The sequence below is a fragment of the Taeniopygia guttata genome, chromosome 5, assembly GCF_048771995.1.
Source record: "Taeniopygia guttata chromosome 5, bTaeGut7.mat, whole genome shotgun sequence".
Classification (NCBI taxonomy): Eukaryota; Metazoa; Chordata; class Aves; order Passeriformes; family Estrildidae; genus Taeniopygia; species Taeniopygia guttata.
Window position 1 is genome coordinate 17124426 of NC_133030.1, and position 23265 is coordinate 17147690.

The 23265-nt window shown below is 41.6% G+C and overlaps 1 protein-coding gene across 2 annotated transcripts; it reads right to left on the reverse strand.

The window, feature by feature from the left end:
* Positions 1–2509: 2509 nt before the first annotated feature.
* Positions 2510–18165, reverse strand: SPTY2D1 (SPT2 chromatin protein domain containing 1). Of its 2 annotated transcripts, none has more exons than XM_072929715.1 (6): positions 18028–18165; positions 8372–8486; positions 5132–6727; positions 4172–4328; positions 3971–4048; positions 2510–2739 (listed from the first exon to the last, which is right to left on the reverse strand). In XM_072929715.1, the coding sequence occupies exons 3-6, from the start codon at positions 6648–6650 to the stop codon at positions 2643–2645; spliced, it is 1851 nt and encodes a 616-aa protein (XP_072785816.1). In that variant the 5' UTR covers positions 6651–6727; positions 8372–8486; positions 18028–18165; the 3' UTR covers positions 2510–2642. The 2 variants fall into 2 exon arrangements, with proteins under 2 accessions (XP_072785816.1, XP_030129737.4); XM_030273877.4 differs by lacking the exon at positions 18028–18165 and adding an exon at positions 17867–18020.
* Between the last annotated feature and the right edge of the window lie 5100 nt (positions 18166–23265).

Here is a 23265-nt window from a genome sequence, read left to right on the forward strand (position 1 = left end):
TTATCCTCCTACATTCATTATGTTTTGACACAATTTAGGAAAAAGGCACATTGTCAAACAGTGAATTAAAAATCTAAAAACCAAACCAGAATTTCCTTAAATACAATTAAATCATTAGCTAACATCCAATCCTGATAAACCAATGTAAGCATTCTTCCAGTTTTTCTTCACCTCAAATTCAGATGCACTTTGGAAGTACTGAAATACTGTCATTAGATGAATACTATTAATCTGGCAAGCAGTAAACAGGTTTCTGGATACAAGGTCAGGAATTAAAAAACTACTTTAGTTCCTTCCTAGCTGACATACAAATATGCAAGCACATTAAAAGCCAAACATTTGTACAAAATAGGAAACCCATCAGCATCCCATGCCAATTATGAGAAAGTACTTCTTGACTGTAAAATTACAAATGTGTCCTTGAATGACTTTTCATATGAAATAGACAAAACTTAAGCAATGATCACTGTGTGAAGAAAGTTCTACAGTGTCTTAGGGAGGCTAGCAGAGTACATTCCAGTCACCATCTAAATGACAAAGTGCTTTACAGATTAAGAAGTTTAACTGCTCTTGCATGGTTAAATAATGAGAAAGTGGTGAAATAATCAGGTTTTACTTAACCTGTATTTGTCTGAAATGCAGATTTCTCTCCCAAATGAACCAATTTCAACTTAATGTATTCCTTTTGCTTCATAAGAGACACTTTTCTCCCCAACCAGGCATGAAGTTGCTCACAGATGATACAGCTGTCTGGGTTGATGGACCTCAAGTCTTTCTCCAGCTAAAAAGAATAAAAGTACAAACCCAGAACTTGATTATGGTCCCAAAGTCCATTGTCCTGAATGGGTAATTCTAGAAACCAGGAAATCTCCAACAGGAAACTTGAGATGGTCCCAATGCAGCAGAGAATACAACACACTTCTAGACACTCAGTTTACCCTATCTTGCATGGTCTCAAGTGCATATGCTGAGAAACAGTTTTCATTAGTTAACAGAGGAAGTTAAAACTACAGACAAGTAACAGCGGTATCCTCACCTGGGCTCCATGTTGGCCAATACTGAGATAGAGAATCTATACCAGGAACTTACATTAGTGTTTTCCTGAGGCAGTGAAATGGTACACCATTGACAGAAAACATCTTAAAAAGGCAAAGCTGTTTTTTCTTACATTAAGAATCAGATGTTTAAACTTCAGCAGTTTTCAAGACTGTTCCTTACAGGTTGCTATCTGAACTGCTTCCTAGAAGCAGCACTGTTAAGCATAGCCCCAACCAACACCCAAAGCCCTTTTTCTACTTTTTAACCTATTTTTAGCTTTAAAACATAGTGGCCTGAAGCAGCTGAAGGCAGATGCTACCAATGGAGTCCTGGAGCTTGAGGCAAAGCTGAGTAGTGACACTGGTGAGCTTTGAAGGGCAACTTGGGGAAATCCAAGTAGATGCAACACCAGATTTGAGCTTCAGGTCTCAGTGCAACTCTTGTCGACTTATATGAACCCTGTGCTAATTGTAAACAAATTCAGTTACTGAAACAAACAGTCTTTAAATGCATAGTTAGAAATAATGTGCAAATATGGGCATTAAGGTAAGTAACTGAACTAACTCTCCTGCTATACATATTTTAGGTTTTTGGCTTGCTGAAATCAATCACAAGTATTAATTAGTTAAAATGATGTTACTACTGAAAAGCTGCAAATGCATTCTAACAGAACTTAATTCTGATATTCTTTCTGAACAGTAAAACTAATTAGATAAATGACCGCTTCACATTTTAAATAATTTAGCCATCGGATGTTTAATGCAAGAAAAAACACAGTTTGTAAAGCAGCAGAAGCTGTTAAACAAATCTGAAGATTTACAGGGCAGGAGAAGAATTCCCAAGCATATGCTTGAGCCCAAAAGTACAAGTTACATACAAACACTAGACATTTCTGTTTTCAGGGTGTGTGTTTCTCATACTGAATTAGACTGGCACTGGAATTCCAGACACAGCAAAAGCCAAGATAATCTTTTGGCCATATCCATCACTGCACAGTTTGCAAATGACATGCACTTTTCTGTTTAGAATAAAGAGGTTCAAATTATTTTTATGGGTCCTCAAATCTAAAGATCTGCAGCACTTTTATTGCCTTAAACACTAGTGGGCTGTGGCTGAATTTACGCCCAAGCTACTGCTGTACAGAAGATAACATTTTAACACTTTGAGGCTCAGGCTGGGAGACAGGGCAGGATATAGAGCAATCTCTCCAAGTCTCAAGAAATATCAGGGAACAAGAATGCTATTCCTTTATTTCAAGTGAATGCGAAATTGGTTTACTGGTACGTGGCAGACAATTCCAAGTCAGTGCATAGCTAGTCAATATTTCTGCTGGCATTTTGAACTGGTTTAATCAATGGAAACATCTATTAATTTTATTCCATTTAATATGCATTAGTGCATTAATTTCTTCATAAAAAACAACCCTGGCAAGTATTAAAAATAAATATCTTATTTAGGTCAAGCTAAAGCCTTGCTTTTCAGTACTTTAATCCCTTTAAATATTCTTTTGCCCTCTAACAAGCAAATGGAAACTGAAGTAGAATAAGAGATGTATGGAGGCAGAGGGGAGCAGAAACATGAACAAAGTCAACACCGTAAGTCAGTTAACGTGTCCTCAGCTTCTTGGACTGTCTCTTGCGTTTCAGTTCTTCTTCTTCCCGTCTCAGCTCTTCCAAGTCTTCCTGAACACCGAGTCTCAAGCTGCCAAACAAGATTAAATCCTTTACTCAGGACACTCGAGGTTTTACTTCTACATGCCCTAAAAGCAATGCTAAAAGTACACAGCTGATTTGAAGAAAAATTTCATATCAGCACTTCTTTAATTATAGAGTGAATGCAGCTTTAAGAAATCAAGATTTTTTTTTTTAATCATAAGATCAGAATCAGGTACCTCAATGGAAAAATATATTTAAAACTTCTGTCAAAACATAAAGATTGTATTTAAAAAATTAATAAATTTAATACATAATGTCTTTTTTTCCTCCCAAAAAGCAGCTACTGAAACACCATCTGCAGCTACTGAAACATCCATTGAAAAAGTAAAATTGCATTTAACTCAAGTTTCTCATCTCCACTTCCTTTATGGAACATGCGTAGTTAAAAGTGAGTCAGGAATTCAACTCTGCAAAATCTCACTCTAAGATGTCAACAGAGTTTGGTTAACAGCAACATCACTTTAAAATTCCATTTATTTCTCCTAAATCCGCTTAACAGACTATAGCTTTCCATGGGGTGCAGATATTCTTCAGGTGCCAAGAGGTAAAAGGACACTGACTGTAACTTCAAAGATGCAAATTTCTAATGTTCAAGGCACCTTCTGAATAACTATATAGAACCAAAGAATTTGGTGACTCCATGTATTCCAATATTTGCATTTTCTATCATAAGCCCTTATAGCTTTCAAAAAGCTTGAACCATCACTCATTTAAAAACAAAGAATCGGCTTATCTCATAAGAATTCTGCAGGCCCAAAGGCCAAAACCAGCATGAAAATATCATCCTCATAATTTAAACCAGTGACTATACAAGCTTGTCAGCATACTTTTTATACTTCTATAGAAATAGACACACACACCTGCAGAGATAAAAACAAATAGAATTTCCAGACCTCAAACTAGCAGAATATTGTAATGCTTGGGACCAATTAAAGTATTTGGAATTTCAAATGAAATGTATAATTTTTAAAATATTTTTTGAAATTAATTAGTTTTGGTTTTTATTAGTTCCTGACAAGCAAGGTTTGTGATAGATAAGGACATACACGACTTATTTAGTGTACCCACCACTGGCTGTATGAATTCCATCTTTTACTTAAGCTTTCTTATAAAAAATGGTAAGGTTGTTAAAAGCAGAGTGGATATTTGCTAGCTTAGCCCTATGTCTTCAGCAAACAAACTTTGCAATTTGTACCCAAGTTCAAATCCATGCATACCTCCTAGCTTCTTCTTTCTGTTGCTCTCTCCAGCTGCTCTCCATATAACGTAAGGCATAATCACTTTCATCTTTGTACCTAAAAATTAAATATCAGTTTTTAGAACATAAAAAAATAAGCAATGAATTAATATCCCTTCTTAGGAAGAATAACTGTTCTGCTGCTTGTTCTGCAATATTTTGAAGTTGTTACTTCTCTTACCTTTTCCGGTCATAGCCAAATATTTCCCGAATATGTTTTGATATTTCTTCTTGAGGTTCCCCTTCATCTTCAATGAAATCATCCATTTCAGAATCATATTCATCATCATCATCATCTTCTATTTGTCTCTTGTAACTAATAGGTGGTCTTCCAAGACCTAAATGACAGGCGAGAATAAAATCATTAACTAATAACATGAACATAATTTTAATTTAACAGTACTTCTCCTTGTCATACCTTGGGCACAGCCATTTTCTGGGCTTCAGGGTAGAAAAGCTTATGTCTCAAGTTAACTAGCATTACTCAGAAATTCAGCAAGAGGAAATACTTCCTGAGTTGTGCTAGAGGAGATTACCTATCAGGATCTGCAATGGCATCCTGAGGAAACCACTTAGCAGATATCTATTCTTTGCTCAGGGCTTTCCAGGCACTTATTCACTATTCACTCTACACTGCTTGCTCCTGATCCAAAATAAATTTTTAGAATGGCTTGTCAATGATAAGATAAATCTGCCAAAACACTGAAATGCAAAACCTGCGAGTGATTTTTCATCTAGTCTTTCAAGCATCTGTTATTTAAGACACTACAAAGTTTTATAGACCAATTATTAAGCAGTGCTGGAAGCAAATCCTTGAACTCTTTTCCTTCTAACAGCATTTGTATACCAATATCCATCACAGGCTATTAGTTTTTTTTCATGTGATACTTCACACCTGTATTTCACACTTTCACTTCTGTATTTCAAAAATTATGAGCATAGGTAAAAAATAAATAAAATAAATGAAAAGCTGCTATATTTAATATTGTTTCAATTATTAAACTACTCTTATCTGAGTTTCACTTGGGTTTTTTCCAATTCTTCTCTCCACTGGGGGACAGGGCATACAAGCAGCTGCATGGTACTTAGTTGCCAGATAAACCACAACAGCAAAGAAATGCTTTTTTCTATAAACGCATACCTTGTGGATGAAGCACAGGTCTATGCCCTGGAAAAGGTCTCATTCCATTCATCCGTCCATTGTTAGGTCTTGTGACAAGGTTTTTAGAAGAAATGGTTTCTGACACGACAGTACACCTGGGTTTCACAGCTGTGCCCGGACTGCTGCTTGGTCGCACAGATCCTGCGCTTGTGCTGATGCCCGGCCTCCCTGGGCCAGTGCCCAAGCTGCCACCTGGTCGCTTGGCTCCTGTGCTTGGACTGATTCCTGGCCTTCCTGGTCCTGTTCCCAGGCTGCTGCCTGGTCTCCCTGGTCCCATGTTTGTGCTGCTGCCTGGCCTTCCCGGTCCAGTGCCCAAGCTGCCGCCCGGTCGCTTAAGTCCCACGCCTGAGCTGCTGCCCGGTCGCCCAGGCCCTGTGCTCGAACTGCCCGTTGGCCTTCCCGGTCCCACACCTGAGCCACCTCCCAGTCTCCCAGGCCCTGTGCTTGAGCTGCTGCTGGGCCTCCCAGGTCCTGCAGCTGAGCTGCTGCCCAGTCGCCCAGGTCCTGAGCTTAAACCGCTTCCCGGCCTTCCCAGTCCCACGCCAGAATTGCTGCTTGATCGCCCCGGTCCTGCACTTGAACCACCACCAGGATGTCCAGGTCCTCCTTTTCCTAAGCTGCTGCCAGATCCTTTTGTGTTGGAGTTGATTCCATGTTGAAGAGCTGCAGGTTTTCCTGGTTTTGCGTGGGCAGACTTTTTCAGGCTGGATTCTTTCGCAGATGACATTTTCTGAGCCCCATTGGCCATGGGTTTTGAGGGTGGCACGTGAGAGTTTGAGCCAGACTTTCTAATACCATTGACAGGTAATTTATTATGACTACTAGTAGTAGAGCTTTTTAAGGAACCATTTTGTGAGTTTTTTTCCATTTGATCAAGTCTGGAAGAAGATGATGACCGTGGGTGTTTTTCAGTCAATGCTGGTGCTTTGGATTTCTTATCAATACCACCCATAGAAAGTGACAGACTGCTTTTAGATGTGGAATGTTTATCTACTGAGCTTTTGTTAAGTTTTGTGTTTACAGATGCTTTTTGAGAAGATAGTTTTTTTGAAGAACTGGATATCCCTGTAGGCTTAATCTCCTTCTCATTTTTCTTATGCATTTCTGCTTTTTTGTTTTTGCGTCCCAAAAACTCCCTCTCTCTCAATTCTTCTGCTGTTCTGGGCCTCTCTTCTACCTTTTTCACTCGTTTTATTTCCACTGGTTCATATTGTTTCTTTTCAGCAAGCCTCAAGAGCTCTGCAAAGTTCAGAGGTGCTGGTGCACTTTTGGGAGGTGCCTTTGGTTTCACTGCAGCTTTGGATGGTTTCTCTTCATATTCTTCTTGCTCGTGCTCAGATTCCGTCTGACTGTATTCAAGTTGCTCAGTTTCATCTTCTGTTGCATACTCAGCCTCTGGGGCCTGAGCAACATTCTCACAAGCCCTCCTCTTTTTAGGCTTCTCTTCAACAGGAACACCATTATAGCCATAAAAATTATCCTTTGTTCGTGAGGCCATAGCTCTTGCCTTTCTGTCATGTTTCAGTTCAATACGCCTTGCCAAGAGCTGCTCTTTCTTCCTTCTTTCTTCCAGTGCTGCAAGAAAATCAGAAGATACGCAAAAAGCACTACTTTTTATTTCGATATTTCCCAAACTAACAAATCACTTAGGACAGTTAAGGTCCTAAGTGACAACTTAAGGGTATCTGGCTAATAGCGATCCAAAATAGACAAGAAAGTGATCCCAGGTCTGCCAACAGGACAGGCTGATCCTCCTGTGTCAGCTGCTCCAACAAAGGCAGGCAATTGAGTAAAATGCTGCTCTAACAAAACCCATTAAGGCTTTCTGAGGGAAGCAGCTTTCCAGGATGCATGAAAATTGTGGAGAACCTTTGTATAAAAAGGTACAGAAGTTATGGGATCTCTGCGACTGAGCAAGAGAATCTTGAGACACTATACAGAACTTACTATCAAATGTTTAAGGGAAGTTGAGGAAGGGGAGGGAGTAAGAAATAGCCTAAGTGTGTGTGTAGAGGGATATGGAGGAGACACAGAAGCAGCTGAACACAGATAAACAACCAGCTGGTCATTACACAAGTCTGATAGGGCACAGGGCTCTATCTCCACAGTCTGCCCCTATATCCTTACTGTTCTGGTTTAGCTGTTTTCTGCATAAGTATGCTCTCTATCTTGTGTCTGTGACCTGCTGACAAGAGTCAGGATGAACTAGCTAGTGAATGAAACATCTAAATACCAAATACTGGACAGACCAAGGAATAGGAGCTAAATACCAAAAAGATTCAGAAAATGTAAAAATTCATAGAAAATGTATTGGGTCACTCATGCTGTGGATGCCTATGAAGGTACCATTCCTCGTCTGTTTTATTCTATTGTCAAGGGCTGTGACAGCACAGTGTGTGCCAGCATACTCCATGTGGAATTAATGCTTAGTCTTGCTTCTGGTTGGATCTGTCAGCAGGGTTAAGGAACAGACTCATGACTGGTCCAGGAGAGGAGGAATAACCTGGGCCATCCAGCCCATCAGATTTGGTTACCTTTAATAAAACATTAACATCAGTGATAGTATAGGGACAAAACGTTTCTAAAATCATGGGATATTCAGGGGAGTTGGAAAGAAAGGTTGGGCCTGGTAGGCCGTGGGAAGATGTTAGGGTAGGCCCCAAGAAAATGTTGGGCTTTACTGGAGCATGCAAAACTGCACTGGTATAATCATTTAATGACTATGATAAATGAAATGATTGTCATATGTGATGATTGTTTGGTAATTGGATATGATTATTGTTTAATCGTAACATCAGAAACAATGCAGTACTAATTTATTCCATAGACTATTTAAAGGGAGTATAAAAGTAGAGAAACCATATCTCAGACTCTTTAAAACTTATTGTATTGATACATTAGATTAAGACAGAACATTGGCAACCCTTTCAATTTTTCAAAGTTAAGCTAACGAAAGTTGCGATAGTTTTTTGCTCTTCACCTTAACTGCTTTCTCAATCTCCAGCCATAAATCCTGATGTAGCTGAATAATGTTTTAACCCCTTAGAAAAGCAAGCAAATGTCCCCAGCCCTCACTTAGTCCTAGCTTTCCCTCAGCATCAGGTCTATGCATAAATTCCAGAAACAGAGGAGCAGCTGTATTTGCAAGAAATTTTAATAAGGTGACCAATAGCAAAGAATAAATGCAAGTCTCCCATATGAGATATTTTGTACTTTTACCTTTTTTTCTCTTTTCCTCTTCTTGTCGTCTGAGAAATGCTTGCACTGCTGCAGACTCTACACCCTTGACTTTGGGAACTTTTTTGGGAGGACCAACAGCCAAACTGTACCTTTTCTGCAAAGAACAAAGAATTATGTCAGAAGAGTTAAGAAAGTTAAAAATAAACATCAGTCTTAAACTGAGGAGTTGCACAACAGTCCTGTACTTGACTTCAGCACAGAGACGGTACAGAGTAAACAATGAATTCCCACTGAAACAGTGTTGTGCTGGATACATTTGACTCACAGTTGTACTTTCAGGCTGAACAACCAGCCCCAAGTCCTTGGAAGAGACTTGCAAGCTAGAAAGTGCCTGGTCCAAAGGAGTAGAGATATCTTGAAAAATTTTTTGAAAGTGGTTTTGTAACCATCAGAAGAATAAGATAACCAAAGCCATGAACAAGATAGCACTAAGACAAATACATCTGTCTTGTCTATACCATTGGCCAGCAGACAACTACTTCACCCTATAAATATTGTCATCAGGATGAGCGTGATTTGAGCTCTGCCTGATCTGCAGCTTAACTGGGTGCCAGGTGACCCTTTGAGCTGTGATGCCTCTCAGGGTTAGAAATTCCTCACCTGGAATTAGGAGATCCTTCCTCACCCAAGGTGGAAAGATCCCTTACTCATTACAGATCCTCAGTAGGTGACAGAGGATGTTGCATTAGTATTATGAAACATTACTAATCACCCACCCCATATTATTACAAACACTGTATGGATAATTCCATTAGATATATACCATTGTCCAAGCCTGAGACTACGAATGGATTCAGCCACTCCAAACTGAGTTTAGAAAGCAAGAAGTCCACTTAGAAGCTTGTGTCTCAACAGGACTGTGCTTCTTGCTCTCTGCATTGCCAGTCCCTGAGAATTACTCTAAATGAGCTCATAAATGAATGAATTTAAACTCAGTCTTCTTTTTTGTATGTTTCTTCTATTAATTAATAAGATGAACCTTGCAATAAACTTACTAAACTTTGTCAAACCCCTGTTGAACTTGGTTAAATTCCAGTGAATTGTCAAATCATCGTTTTATCTCAAAACACATTGCTGCCTGTCTTTTGAGAGAGATACAGTCACATGAATATATCCACAACAGGACTCACTCAGCTTTTGGAAGGAATGAAAAGGAAACGAGGAGACATGTAGGGAAACAAAAAGAGTGAAATGCACCGGACTAAGAAGGAATGCAGTGTCTGCATTGGTAATGGAATAAAAGTATTTAAGTTCAGCCTTAGTCTTTGACCAAGGGGAATCAAAGCAAACTACAGCCCAAGCTGCCAGAGTAAATTCAATTTCAGACTGCAGGTTTACAGCTCCGTTTTCAGCTTGCTAGTAGACACTCATTTCAGTTTCAGGTTACCTAATTCGGTGAAAATATACATAAATCAACTCAAAAAATTGAATTACTCCAAAAGTTGGAATGAACTTCACCAGCATAATTAATAGACTGATGTAAAACCAACAACATTGATTTTAGTTCCTGCCGCAGTGACCTTAAACACAATATTATTGTACATCAAAGAGTTAGTGACCCACACACCAGCTGACCTGAAACTACTTATCACCTGAGATCAGTGTGACCTCAGCACTAACTGACAGAATACACAGCCCCCACCTGGTACCTGGCAATTACAGCACTTGAACATGGTATAATTTGCCAGGAGAAGAAAAGGCTTCAGGGAGATCTTGTTGCAGCCTTTCAGTATTGAAAGGGAGCTTATAAGAAAGATGGGAACAGTTTTTAGCAGAGACAGTAGCAATAGGACAGGGGGCATTGGTTTTAAACTAAAAGAGGGTAGATTCTGACTAGAAGTTGTTTGAGGGGGACAGTGAAAACTGGCTCAGATTGCCAGGGGAGGCTGTAGACTCCCCATCCCTGGAAACGTTCAAGGTCAGGTAGGACAGGGCTCTGGGTGACCTGACCTGTTTAAAGATGTCCCTGCCCACTGCAGGGGAGTTGGACTAGATCACCTTTAATTGCTCCTAGTCTGTGATTCTACATCTCATTACATCCTGAGGTGAAGCTGCATGTTTTCATATAACATCCTTTTCCTTGGCAGAAGAAATGATAAAACGTGCTATTAACTTCCCAGGACACTCTGCAAAAGCTCTGCAGACTACAACACTAATTACATGTGCCATAGACAGGATTTTCCAAGCTCGCCATGCTTAAAAGTCTGTCCAGTGCTGTTCAACCTGGGATTCCAGCAACTGAACAGATGAAAAGTTTTCTATGCTACCCCCTTTTTTGCTTCTCTTATAGCCAATAAATGTTACTTAAATCAGTGTTAAGTGCCCAAGTGCCTCTTACTGGGTTCTGTAACAGTCACTTGCACTACTGTTCAGGCATTGCCTATCACAAATATACCAGGTTGTGCCTGAAATGGGAAAAAAACAAATTTTTTAAACTTCTTCCCACAAACAAAATACAGAATAAAAAACAAACCAATGAGAGAGACAGTTGCAAAGGAATACTCAAGAGAAGGCAGTTAAACACAGAAGCAGAAGGAAAGCAGAATACATTTAGAAATAAAAGAAACCCCAACCCAAAATTGAGGTTTGAGAGGGTGAGGGTTTTTGTTTATTTCAGAACTAAGACAATAGATTAAAATCTAAACCAAGATCTCCCACACGAGACATGAAGATTCTCACCAAATGAAAGAGATGTGAAAAAAAGACCAAAATAAAAAAAAGCATCACTAAAGAGCCATACAAGTCAGCATTTCTATAAATGTCTTTCTGTCCTCATAAAGCCTTATGAAACTTAACTAAAATAATCAAAATAAAATATCTGGTAAAGAAACTTCAATCCAAATGTCTTAGAAGCAATAATCAGGCAGGCTGGCAGCATAAGTCCCTATAAACATCAAGATCACAATGGATGCCTTCATTCGCATTTCTGATTAATTGATCAGCAGCAAATGAACAGTTCCTTGGATTATTTTGATCACTAACATGCAAACCCATAAATTAGCTTGAATATACATGCACTAAGAAGCAAGGTTTGGAGGCTCATTTCTAAGCTGCATCCAAAACTGCTCCAAGAAGGGCAGCTACAATACCAGCCACCTGTTGTCTCCTTGAGCAGTTTCTGAAATGACCAGAGCACAACTACTAAGGTGCACTATCCACATACATTGCATATTAAAACCTGCCATGTCACCTCATCACATTAAAGACCTGTTCCAGGCAAACTCATTTACTGAGCTTCACCTCTCTGCAAGGAAGTTTACCACAACCTGAGAACTGATATTCTTGTTTGCACCAAATGTGTTCCAGGACTTGACTGTTCAGGAAACCTGAATTGCCATGCAGCAGTGCCTCTCAGCTTTTGCTCAAATGTGGCCCATGGCTCTGTGTCCCAAAGAAATCTGGTTTATTCCATTTGAACTGGAACAGACAGAGAGGCAAAGCAAGCCACACATTATCAGTCAAAATCCTGTCAGAAACAGCTTGAAGCAAATTAGTACCTTAGAAATTATTTGCACTACTTTGTAGTATACTCATCTTAGTATAATGATGTCTCTGTAAATGATTTTATAAAGTTAAACATGTCATGTTTTACCATTAGTAATCTAATCTGGCAAAGCTTCATTTAATTATTCCATTTCAACTGTACCCTCAGTTTTCTAAACTGTTTTAAAAACTGTGTAGAACTCAAGCTTCTTTTCTAGCCTAAATGACTTTGTGCCTAAGGAGCACCTTTGAAAACTGCTAAACAGCAGGGACAAATGTAGATTGAGCTATTCTGTAGGGAAACCTTATAAAGAATTAAAGTGATGGGGAAGCAGTTTTCAGGCTTTGTTTTGCTGCACTGTGACCAACAGCCCTATCCAGGAGCAGGTTTGTAAAGCAGCTGGACAGACAAGCTTGTTTCTGACTGCTGCTAACATGACAAATCATGCAAAATTTAAATTAAAATTTCCAATCAGTAGCATTTCTTAATACTGACTAACAACTGAAAACACAGCAAAACATTTAATAAATTAATATCCTTTTTTTGTACTATTGCTGATACAACTCTTGTTCATCTTCATTCAGTAACAGCATAAAATAACCTGCTTGAACTGTAGCCTTTCTAAAAGCACTGAACCATACACTCATTCTACAAACACTAATAAAGTGTTTAATATGCAGTGCAAATGAATATGAATCAGACTGCAGGTAAAGCAGGGAAAATAAGCCAGCACATGTCACTATACCAATCAAACAGCAGCTGCAATATTCTGGCTTTTAATAACTATTGCTAAGTTGGTTAAATCAACGGAGGAATAGAAATGTTCAGCCTTTAGGAAAGAGCAGGTCATGCTGTTCCCAGAACACTGCACTTGAGCTGTAAACAATGACTATTTGCTCTGAAGTCACTGACTTCCTTCAAAATGTGGTACATGATTCTTATAGAGTTGTAGCTACTTTCATGTCAGCACTCAAGTACCAGATCTTGGGCTATAAAACAGAATTTATAAAATAATAGCAGACTTTTTGGCACCCAAATAAAGCCCCAAGGGGCCTACACCAAGCACCAGTGCCAGCCAGAAGCAGCAGTAATAGTAGTATTGTCTTTAACAATGGTCAATATTTACACAGGTGCCAATGCAAGATCAATGCAAGTAATCAATTCTGCCAAGCCCAATTCTCAAGTAGAGCACCTGTGCAGCTCAGTTACTGCAATGGGCTTGCACATGCAGTGCCAAGACCATTCCAATTGTGTTAGCCACTGCAGGCAACTTGCAGGGGCTCTCACAGGCTGGGGAGATTCTTTTATTTGCTTGTTTTTCACTAGCATGTTACATCACTGTGCCTGTTCTCACAGATAATTTCTTCCTTATTTGCCAGGACATGTAACCTTCTCCAATGGGAAGAACCTGTTCCCCCCCAAATATTCTTCAGGTTGTCTAAAGTTGCAATGCAAGATGAAACCAGAAGTACTTATTCTATCACCATCTGTTGAAACCAGGTGGGGCAGTGCTCTTTATCTCTTCCATGAACCATCCCTTGTTACTCGGGGTGGGAGGGTATCCTCTGTTAATGGGCCACCTGTTAAAGCCAAATGGGACAGTTTTGTTTATCTCTTCCAAGACCCATCCTCTGTCTGGGAGATATCTGGTGTAAATGGGCTACTGAGTCTCACTGCATGGCTGATAAAATTACATCATCCCACTGTGATGTGTTCAGCCCAGGGAGAGGAACCAAGCATCCCCACCTAGATAAAAATCTGATATTTGGAATACCAGGGGAGCCTTTTTCCACTAAATTCCCAAAGGAAGACCAGGCCCATCTACACAACCGCTGGACCTTCAGAGAAAAACTACACCCTTCTGTAGGATCATTTCTTCAACACAACCACATCTATCACTGCAGGATTGTAGCCACCATTAAATCAGACTGCTACCAACATCCTGACCAACAGGGTGTCAAGTTGTATTCTGACTCTGTCAGTGTTTTTATGTATTACTGCATTTTTATTTTAATTTTCCTAGTAAATAATTGTTATTCCTATTCCCATAGCATTGCCTAAGAGCTCCTTAATTTCAAAATTATAATAATTCAGAGAGAGGTGGGGGGTTACATTTTCTATTTCAAGAAAGGCTCCTGCCTTCCCTAGCAGACACCTGTCTTTTTAAACCAAGACAAGGGTATAATTTTCTGAGAACATCAGGAATGGTTCATCCACCACATACATCCTTGTTTGTGCCACTCCTCTCACAATGCCAGTCCCTCAAAATGCACCTTTCCATATAGTAAGTGGCCATTTGTGTTCACTGCCCAGGGGCCTCTGCCCTTCATCCTGAACTGGTATTTCCAAAGCTTCTGCTGCAGATTCACCAAGGAGTTCCAGCAGCTGACTCTGCAGTGAGACTGTCTTAGAATACGCACACGGTGATTTCGCAACTGCTGCTTTCAATTTCTGGTTGTGACAAAGTAAATAGGTAACAAGCATGTTTAAATTTGCTTCACTTCAGGTTCTAACAGCTTCTACCAAGAGAAAGATAAAACGCTCAGCTTATCAGCTCACACTGTTCTCCTCTCCCAAAACAAATTCAACAGGTTCATACATTTTATTCCTAAAAAAGCAAAAATTATTTTCTTCCAGTTTTGCAACTGCTGCTACAAGCCCCAAGCAGAACCCTTAGCTGGAATTTATGCTTTCCTTTCTATAGTGGCATTGTGGTCCCCATTTTCATCTGCTTTTGCAAAAAAAAAAAAAAAAACGTTACTAGCCAGCATTTAAGCCTCAACAGTCTCGAACTTTACTATCAGGTCAGTCAAGCTGAGAGCAAAAGCCCTCCCCACCCCTGCCAACATTTCACATTGTGTATCTTGCAATTCCCTCCTGTGGAGATTGATGTAATCCAAATAATTTTAGCCCCGTTTTGAGGCCAGTTTTAAGCACACAATAAATGCACAGAAATCAATCGATGGGAGTCTGGTCCTATAGCAGCAATCTGCACTTCACAGCCATTCCCATTATTTCTCATGCTGGGCTTCTCTTGCCTGCGGGCAAACGCTTGATAATTTGTAGATTAGAATTCGATGGGCAGGCTCTGTAACTCAAGGTCCTCTGAACAAACTGGGATTCTGTTAGTGTTTCACTCCACAAATACTGAATTCCTCCTGGGCTACTTGTATCTGTCAGCTTCACTGGAGGCTGCTTTGAATCAGTCCAGCTTACGGCGAGACCTCACAAGTGCTGACGTGGCTCACAAGCTCTTTCAGTTTTGCATCACCTCTTGGTGGCTAAATTGTACCAGATTTCTGTAAATTCTGTACACCAAAGTTTCGCCCTCAGTTAAAAATAATCGGGAGCGATATGAGATGCTTATACTGCCATTAGTAGTTTATTAGACATTAAGATGAAATAAAAGAATTACTTGGTTCCAACTGCCTCAAGGTGTTTTTTTTTTTAAAGCTGCAATAAAATTTCATATTTTAAAGAATAGCTACAATAAAAATATCTGAATGTGCTTTGTCACATCATGTGAAACACGTGGCATAACACACTATACCGATTTCACCAAAAAGAGTGACACAATCTATTTAAATCTCTCTAAAGTCAACATTAAATCTCATAACTGCTATCATGTCTAGTCAAAGCAAGACCACACTGAAAATCTAATGAAGTGCTAATATGAACACAGGTAACAAAATACAGCAATGAAACCCCTATGGAATATTAGAGGATAAAACCCAGGGCTCTACTCAGCAACTGCTGTGAAGATGATTAGCAGCACATCATTAATAGCTTAGATAGTAAGATAGATTCATATATGTACTGCTTTATTTAGAAACAAAACCTCATGCAACTAACAGGGTACCAAAAGGCTGATTTCAGCAATGTTCCTTTTGAATCTGGATTTCCATAGGGAGATGAACAAGCAGATTTGTTTTATCAGGGACATGATGTAATATCTGCTTTATCCAGGCCCCTCTTTTACAATACAAGGCCACATTATTTCTTTGAGTTTTTTTGTAGTTTCCACTTTGAACCAAACACCACCTGTTATAGTGTGTGTGTACATATATTTATATGTACTTTAAATATACAGTACTTGTTCATGTCACTGTTTTTCATTACAAAAGGCATGGAAGATTTAGTTAGGTGCTTGGTAAAGTTTAAAACAAACTTCTCAGAAATTCAGAGGATATCCTTGTTAATGCAGGAACTAACATTTCTGGAATCTGGTTATTTTATATACCAGTAAATGTGTAATTAGTCTATACAGTGTTTTTAATAAAAGTATTTAAAAATAATTATATTCTTCTTATATAAACACATTTAATATACTAGGTTTAACACAGTGGAGTTGTTTAGATGTCCAGTGATTGTAAAATCTCCATGGGCTCCCTTTTAAAGCCCAGCAGCTGCAAATAGCTTCAAGCAGTGCCAAGTGCAGCTCTGCTTTTGCTCAGAGACTGGGGCCAACTTTAGAGTAAAAAGCTGCACTACTAATGTGCTAAACCAAACTGTTTCAACTATGGATCCAATTGCACTCTCACTCCATGAGTTAATCAGGAATTAGCAAAACCTAATGCTGCCTTTACTAAAAAGAGTAGCTAAACCCTCATTCATTGCACAAGAAGTAGGATCCCCTCCCTCCACCATCACATCCACAATGGAGATTATGGCAGATATTTTATCAATTCATCATCATGGATTAAAACTTGTGACAAAAAAAGTAATGGCACACACAGTAAAGCTGCATGGGGAAACTGAGAACATAAAGAGAAGTTTTAAACATCTAAAATAATAATAATAACCCAGTGACAACTGCGCAAAACAGCTTAAGACAAATCAAATTATTAAATATCATAAAGTATTTCTGTATTTGTTATTTTATTACTTATGTTATGAACCAGATTTCTGTGTAGGGTCAGAGAGAAATTAAATGTGCCTAAATACAAAAAAGTTGATTTTGTAAGATTTTAAACCCACAACGGAATCTGATTCATTTCACATCCAGCATATGGTCGGCCCATATTATCAACTGGTCATGCTATTAGTGACCATTGCCAAAGTTTTACTAATGACACAGAGACACAGATATTCACTAGCTCCGACACCACCCAAACGAAGACAGTGTACAATTGAGATTACGGCTTTTTTTCTGGTTTTTCCACAGTTTTTGCTAAAAACAACTACCCCTCATTTACACTGGGGTTAAGCAAACTAATCATAGAAACAGAACTCTGGCAATTCTGTTGAAGAGCAAACAGTGCCTCCCAGTCTAGTGGCTACTAAGGAGAAAATATTTTTTATATTCACGCATGAATTATAATTCAGGTCCTCCCAGAGGAACGAAACCCAGGATATGAATGTATGAAAAGGCCACGTGCCCTTCCTCCTGCCAGACTTCATCCAGGCGAGTCAGTGGTTATTGCACACGGCATCCACGTTACCGATACTTGAACTAAAACACAAACTGCTGAAGCACAGACCTCGGAGCAATATTAACAAGATACCAAAAGCCTTCCGCCAATCCAACCCACAGCGCTGTTACGCCTTATTCCTTCGTACACAGAGACCTCACACAACCCAGCCCATTCACCCCAAACTTGTCACTTTGTCTCCGACTCGCACTTGAGACGTGGCACACTCGCGTTTTCAGAGTGAACAAAAGGACTTAGCCGGCTTTTAGCCATGCCTTTCCCCGCAGCCCGGCTCTGCTCCCGGGAGGGATGTCGGCACTGCCGGACCGGGGTGGGGGACAAGCCGCGGCCGCCCGCCCCCAGCCCGGGGTGCCGGCACCTGTTGACAGAAGGGCCCCGCTGGCCCCCTCCCCGCACACAGCCGGCTCTGGCCCCCAGCGGGGAGCAGCCCCGGCCGGCGAGGCCAAGGGCCCGGCACGGCCCCGGCGGCGGGCGCTGCCCGGGCAGGGCTCCCGCGGGGCCTCCCCGGGCCCGACCGCCACCGCGCCCCCCGGCAGCGCCCGCCGCCCCCGAGCTCACCGGCACGGCGTTCAGCCCCTGCTGCTCCGAGGCCATCACGAGAATGTTGTGGAAATCCATGGCCAAACCGGAATGCGGGGGGCTGCGGCAGCCGCCCCGCTAGCACTGCCCGCCGCCCCCCGCCCGCCCGGCCCCGCTCGCTTCCGCCCGCTGCCGCCTACCCTTTATATAAGCTCGCCTGGCGCCGGCGTCACTTCCCCTGTGGCGGAGCCTCGCCACGGGAAACGGGGCTGGACCGGGGGAGGGGACGGCGAGAGGCGTCTCGGGAGCCCCGCAGAACGGCAGGGCGAGGAGCGGCGGCGGGGGCGGCCTTATGAGACCCCGGGGGCAGCCCCCGCCCGGCCCCGCCCGGCCCTGCCCGGCGCTTCTCACCGCCCCCCTCTCGCAGCTGCCGCCGGTACCGGGATTGTCCCTCCGCCCACCCCGGCTGCGCCCCTGAAACGCCTTAGAGAGAGGCTGGCTGCGAGGGCACGGAGTGACGGGACGAGCGGTGATGGCTTCGAACTGACAGGGAGTAGGTTTAGATCAGGTGTCACGAAGAAATTCTCTACTGCGAGGGTGGTGAGTTACCGGGACCGCTTGCCCAGAGAAATTGTGGGTTCCCCATCCCAGAAAGTGGTCAAGGAATGGTTGGATGACCTAGATGATCTTTAAGATCTCTTCCAACCCAATCCATTCGATGATTCTGAGATTACCACCCCCGACCTCGGCATGGGGATGTGTCAATAAAACATCAAAAACTTGTATTTCTTTTTTTCCAATAGCAACTCTTCAGTTTTCAGTGACAGTGAAAATTGAGGTGTTTTGAAAGGAAAAACCCTTTGGAGGCAATGGCCAGTAGCTCCAAGCACGCCCTGACACCTGCCCCCGTCCCTCCTGCATTCCCAGCTGCCAGCTGGTCCCTGAGTGGACATCAGCTAGGCAGAAACCCTGTAACAAAGGAGGAATATGGATTAAGTTTCCTCAGCAATCTTTCTTGGCTTATCGAGGCTTCAAAGTTGGTGCTTGGCTTGTAGGGGTGGCACAGTTGCTTCAGCAGTGTGTTCCCAGCTGCAGGAATACTGCTGGATAAACAGGCCTCCCAGGAGTGGCCAAACAAAACGCTCACTGTGTGTGTGTATGTTCAAATATTTTTCTAAGTCTGACAAACGAGAAAATTGTGCAAGAACACCAGCTGACTGAAGACTTCCCTTACATTGGTTACCAGGTCGTTTCCTGGATCTGTTATCAGATGAGACCCATCTGACAAAAATTCCTCTACTTCCACACTGCTTCTCCTAGAAACGTGGACACTGAAAGGAAGCTTTTTTCCTTCATTTAATCCTTCTTTAGCATAAATTCTTTAACACTGCTAGTACTTGACAACTCTTCATTCTCAGTTCCTCCAGTTCCTGCCTTTTCCAGTTTCTCTTTGTGTCCTAGTTTAGGGCAAATTTGGGGAAAACCCAGGAAATAAACCCCCACGGCCCCTCTCCACCCACCTGGTTCAGGGAAAAATTTCCTGTGAGAGAGAAGTGGAAAAGAACCTGTTTATTCAACAAGCAAAGCACTCCCCAGCACCAAAACAATTAACAACACTAGATGACAACAAAACTCTTTCACCCCTCTGAAGAGATGAACAAATCCAGAAGGTCTTTCCTGGGAGTGGTCGCCCGGGTCTGGACGCTGGGGATGGCTGCTGCAGATCACCAAATGCAGGCTCCTGGTGTTCCTTGGTGTTTCCCAGATCCCAGTCCAGAGCAGGTTGGATGATATTCAGAAAGAGGAAAGGAAAAAGCAACAGTCCATGGAAAGAATTGGACTGCTTAACCTAACTAGGAAGCAAAGCAAGAAAGCAGGCAAAGCAAGCAAGCCAAGCAAGCAAGCAAGCAAGCAAGCAAGCAAGCAAGCAAAGCAAAGCAAAAGCCAGCCAGCCAGCCCTAGCCTTTTTTAGACAGCAGACCATGGGGGGAGGTGAACCAGATGATAACACGGCAAAACAAACCTTCACTTTCAGAGTCAGTTCTGAAAGCACAGAACATAATATCAAACGTAAACAGAACACACGTTTGGAGATACAAACACCATAACAGTCACCCTAGGACACTTTGCCTCTCCAGTGCCCTCTTTTTTTTTTTTTTTTTTTTGTCATATTTGATATTCCCTTCTGGGCATAGCTATAAGTCACATTGCAGCCTGGTGTAAAGATGCCTAGTGAGGCTTTAGCTGATGGGAGGGACAGGACAATTTATCTGAGCCAGGCACTGTCTCAGTTAATTTGCAGGGCCTTGAGCTAAAGGACATCCAAGTTGTTCCTTTAATGCTTGCTCTGGTGTCTCTGCATGGCATGAGTCTGTGCAGGGTGGACAGTCCTCCTGACCTACCACTGCTTTTTCTTGGGGCAGTCCTGATTTAACCCCTTATCCTGTAAGAACTTAATCCTTCTCTCTTTTCCCCTTTTTATTCTTATCTCCATTTACTGACTTTTTACTTCTGACTCAGACCTGATCACCTCCTCTGGTTCCTGCTCTCTTTGTATTATGATTTTCTTAATTTTAAGACTACCTAATGTGGCTCTCTTCACAGGCAGTTAGTGGCTCATCAATTTTCATCCCATTTTTGTGTGTCCCCTTGTGTTTCCCTCTGTGCTACTGTCTATAAGGTCGTGATGCTATTTTCTGGCAGTCTTATCTGCTACCTCATCACTGCTGTGCTGCTTTCATCAGAATTCCCCTGCTCCAGCTTGAATTTCTGGTATCTCCACTGTGCCCTTCCTTGAGAGGCGTTTGGTATGACTCAGGTTCCTGTATGACAACAGTACTGACAGAGCAATGATTGCTCTTTGACTTTTGTGTGTGCTCTCTTTGGTCCACGTTAGAGTTGGCAGAAACACTTGGCTAAATGCAGACTTCATTCTGCTGACTGTGATCCTCAAGATGAGTGGAGGAAAAATCTCTCCCTCCATCTACAAGAGGAGTTACAAGCAGGCCAGGGAATGGCATTGCAGCTGCGGTCTGTTGCATGTCACTCTTGGGAAACCCTTAACCACAGCTGTTGCCTTTTCCTGTAAATGACAATAGTGTGACATCACATCCCTCAGCAGAGGGGATTTACCTCCGTGTTTCTCCAGTGGCAGAAATAATAGCATTGGGTGGATGTGTGCTGTGAGCATTTCATGGGGCAGTAGCAAGTGATGCTGAGCTGTGCTGGGATTCCCAGGCTGCCCCCGTGGCATTTGAACCCAGCTCTGGCAGAAGTTACACGTCAGCACAAGTGCCTTGATGTGGCCCAGCCTCTTCTGGTGGACATCCTGCAACAAATGGGAACCTCCGTGCTGTGTGTGCCTTCACCTCTGTCCTCCCTGTGCCTTCACTTGCTTCCCAAATTATCTTCACTCCTCACAACCTCTGCACACATTTACAACGTGATGAACTGATCCAGACTAGGCTTGCCAGGACTGCCCAGCCCAGCCGGTCTGTCAGCAGCAAGAGAAGAAACAACACTGTGCCTTTAAGCCAAGCTGATGTTTTTATAAAATACAAACCAGGATAGAAAATGCTTCCCTTTTTTGTAACTCTCTGATATGTTTGATTCTTTGAAAGAATTGTAGAAGTCTGAGAATTTAAAGCTATATCTTCCAGAAAACCAATACAATGCCTCTCAGATCTCCCATCTCTCCTCTCAAACCTCTGATTTGTGCTGCTGAAAAAGTTTGGAGAAATTTGTTCTTTTTCCGTGTACATTTTTAGGCAAGAACTTGGCTAAGTTTTATTTTTCTTGAATACCTTCACTTTTGGATATTACTTGTGACTAGATCTGTTTAGAAAAGACTTAGACAATATAAGACAATATTCCACCAGAAAGTATCTACAAGTTTTTAATCAACTGTGCTCAACAATAGCTCAGTCCCACTCATGCACAGTTCAGGCATGTAACTAATCCTATTAACTTGAAGTGAAGTGTATTAAAGTGTTTAAAGGATTAGAGTCTTAATTACAGGCCATCTACAGAGGTCAAATATCAAAGGCTGTTCAGAGCCTGAGTTTTAGCATTTTCTGAATGAGAGAATGAGTAATATTTGTGTGAGGTCCCCTTTACCCTTTTCACTCAGCATCCTTTCTGCTGGAGAGTTAAATGGGTGTTCCAATATGGCATTTATTAACTAGGCTGAATCATCCTGGTGACCAACAGTCAGGTCTCCAGATTATCAGCTGGTTAGACATTAGCAGGGCTGCCATATATGCTCTAAAGAAGTTTAGGACTTGGAGAACATGGATTTGAACAAATCAAGTTTGCATAGCATAGTGCCAGCCTATTTTATAGCTGCTTCTGATTTGAATTATTAATCACTAAGACTTTTTTTCCTTATTTTATGTTAAACAGAAGTGGAAAGGAAGAACCTGGGATGATAATTAGCTGGTCTTGACAGTGTATAACTTAGACATCTAACTTAGATGTATAAATTATGGTCTTTGGCTCCAAAGAGGAATATCAGAAAAATAGGGACTGAAATTGCCTTCTTCCTCCCACACAAAAAGCATGATCAATTACATTCGGTAATTTCTGACAGACACTTGTTCAATTTGCATTTGAAACCCAGAAACCAAGGCTGACATTCCCTGTATTATTCTCTCACTCATTTTTCATCTACACCTTGAGAAAGCGGATTCTTACATCTAACCCAGATCTCTGTTGCCCACTGAGCCTTTTCAGCTGATGAGAAGAAGAAGATTGTCCCCTCCCTTAGACATACAGCACACATATTTAGGGCCCTCCTACTGTGTCTCCCCTTTCTCTGGGATAAACTACTCCAATTCCTCCAATGCTTCCACATAATACTTCTAACTCTCTATCCCAAGCAGAATACAATACCCTGACTGAAGGCCTTCTAGCCCCGAGCATGACAGTAGAATGGCTTCATTTGCCTGGCAAACAATATTTCTTTTTATGTAGCTCCCAGTGCCATTTGCCCTTTTTGTTGTGGCATGGCTGATTCCTGTTGGGTTTGTGATCCATGCTAATCACCATGACACTTTATACAGTGATGCTATCAGACCAGTAAGTACACAACCTGCATTTGTGATGTTAGCAGTTCTGCAGAGAGTGAAAGAACATCCTTTTAATTATTTCCTTTCCTCTACTGTAATTTGCCAAGTGTGCTGAGATCCTAGCCCTGTCCTCTAACTCTTCCTGCCCCTCCCAGACAGTGGGGCTGGCAAGAAAGTTGTCTGCTCTGCCATCTAAATTATTTAATGAAAATATACAATTTCTGGTACTCCTGCAGAATTCTGCTTGCTGTGTCCAGCCAAGTTAACAACATGCTCATGTTAAATATTTCAGTCCAGTTTACAGCAGTTCGGTACTCATCCATTTGTGATTTTCTGGACTTGTTTGTGACATGGATGGCCACGTGAGACAGT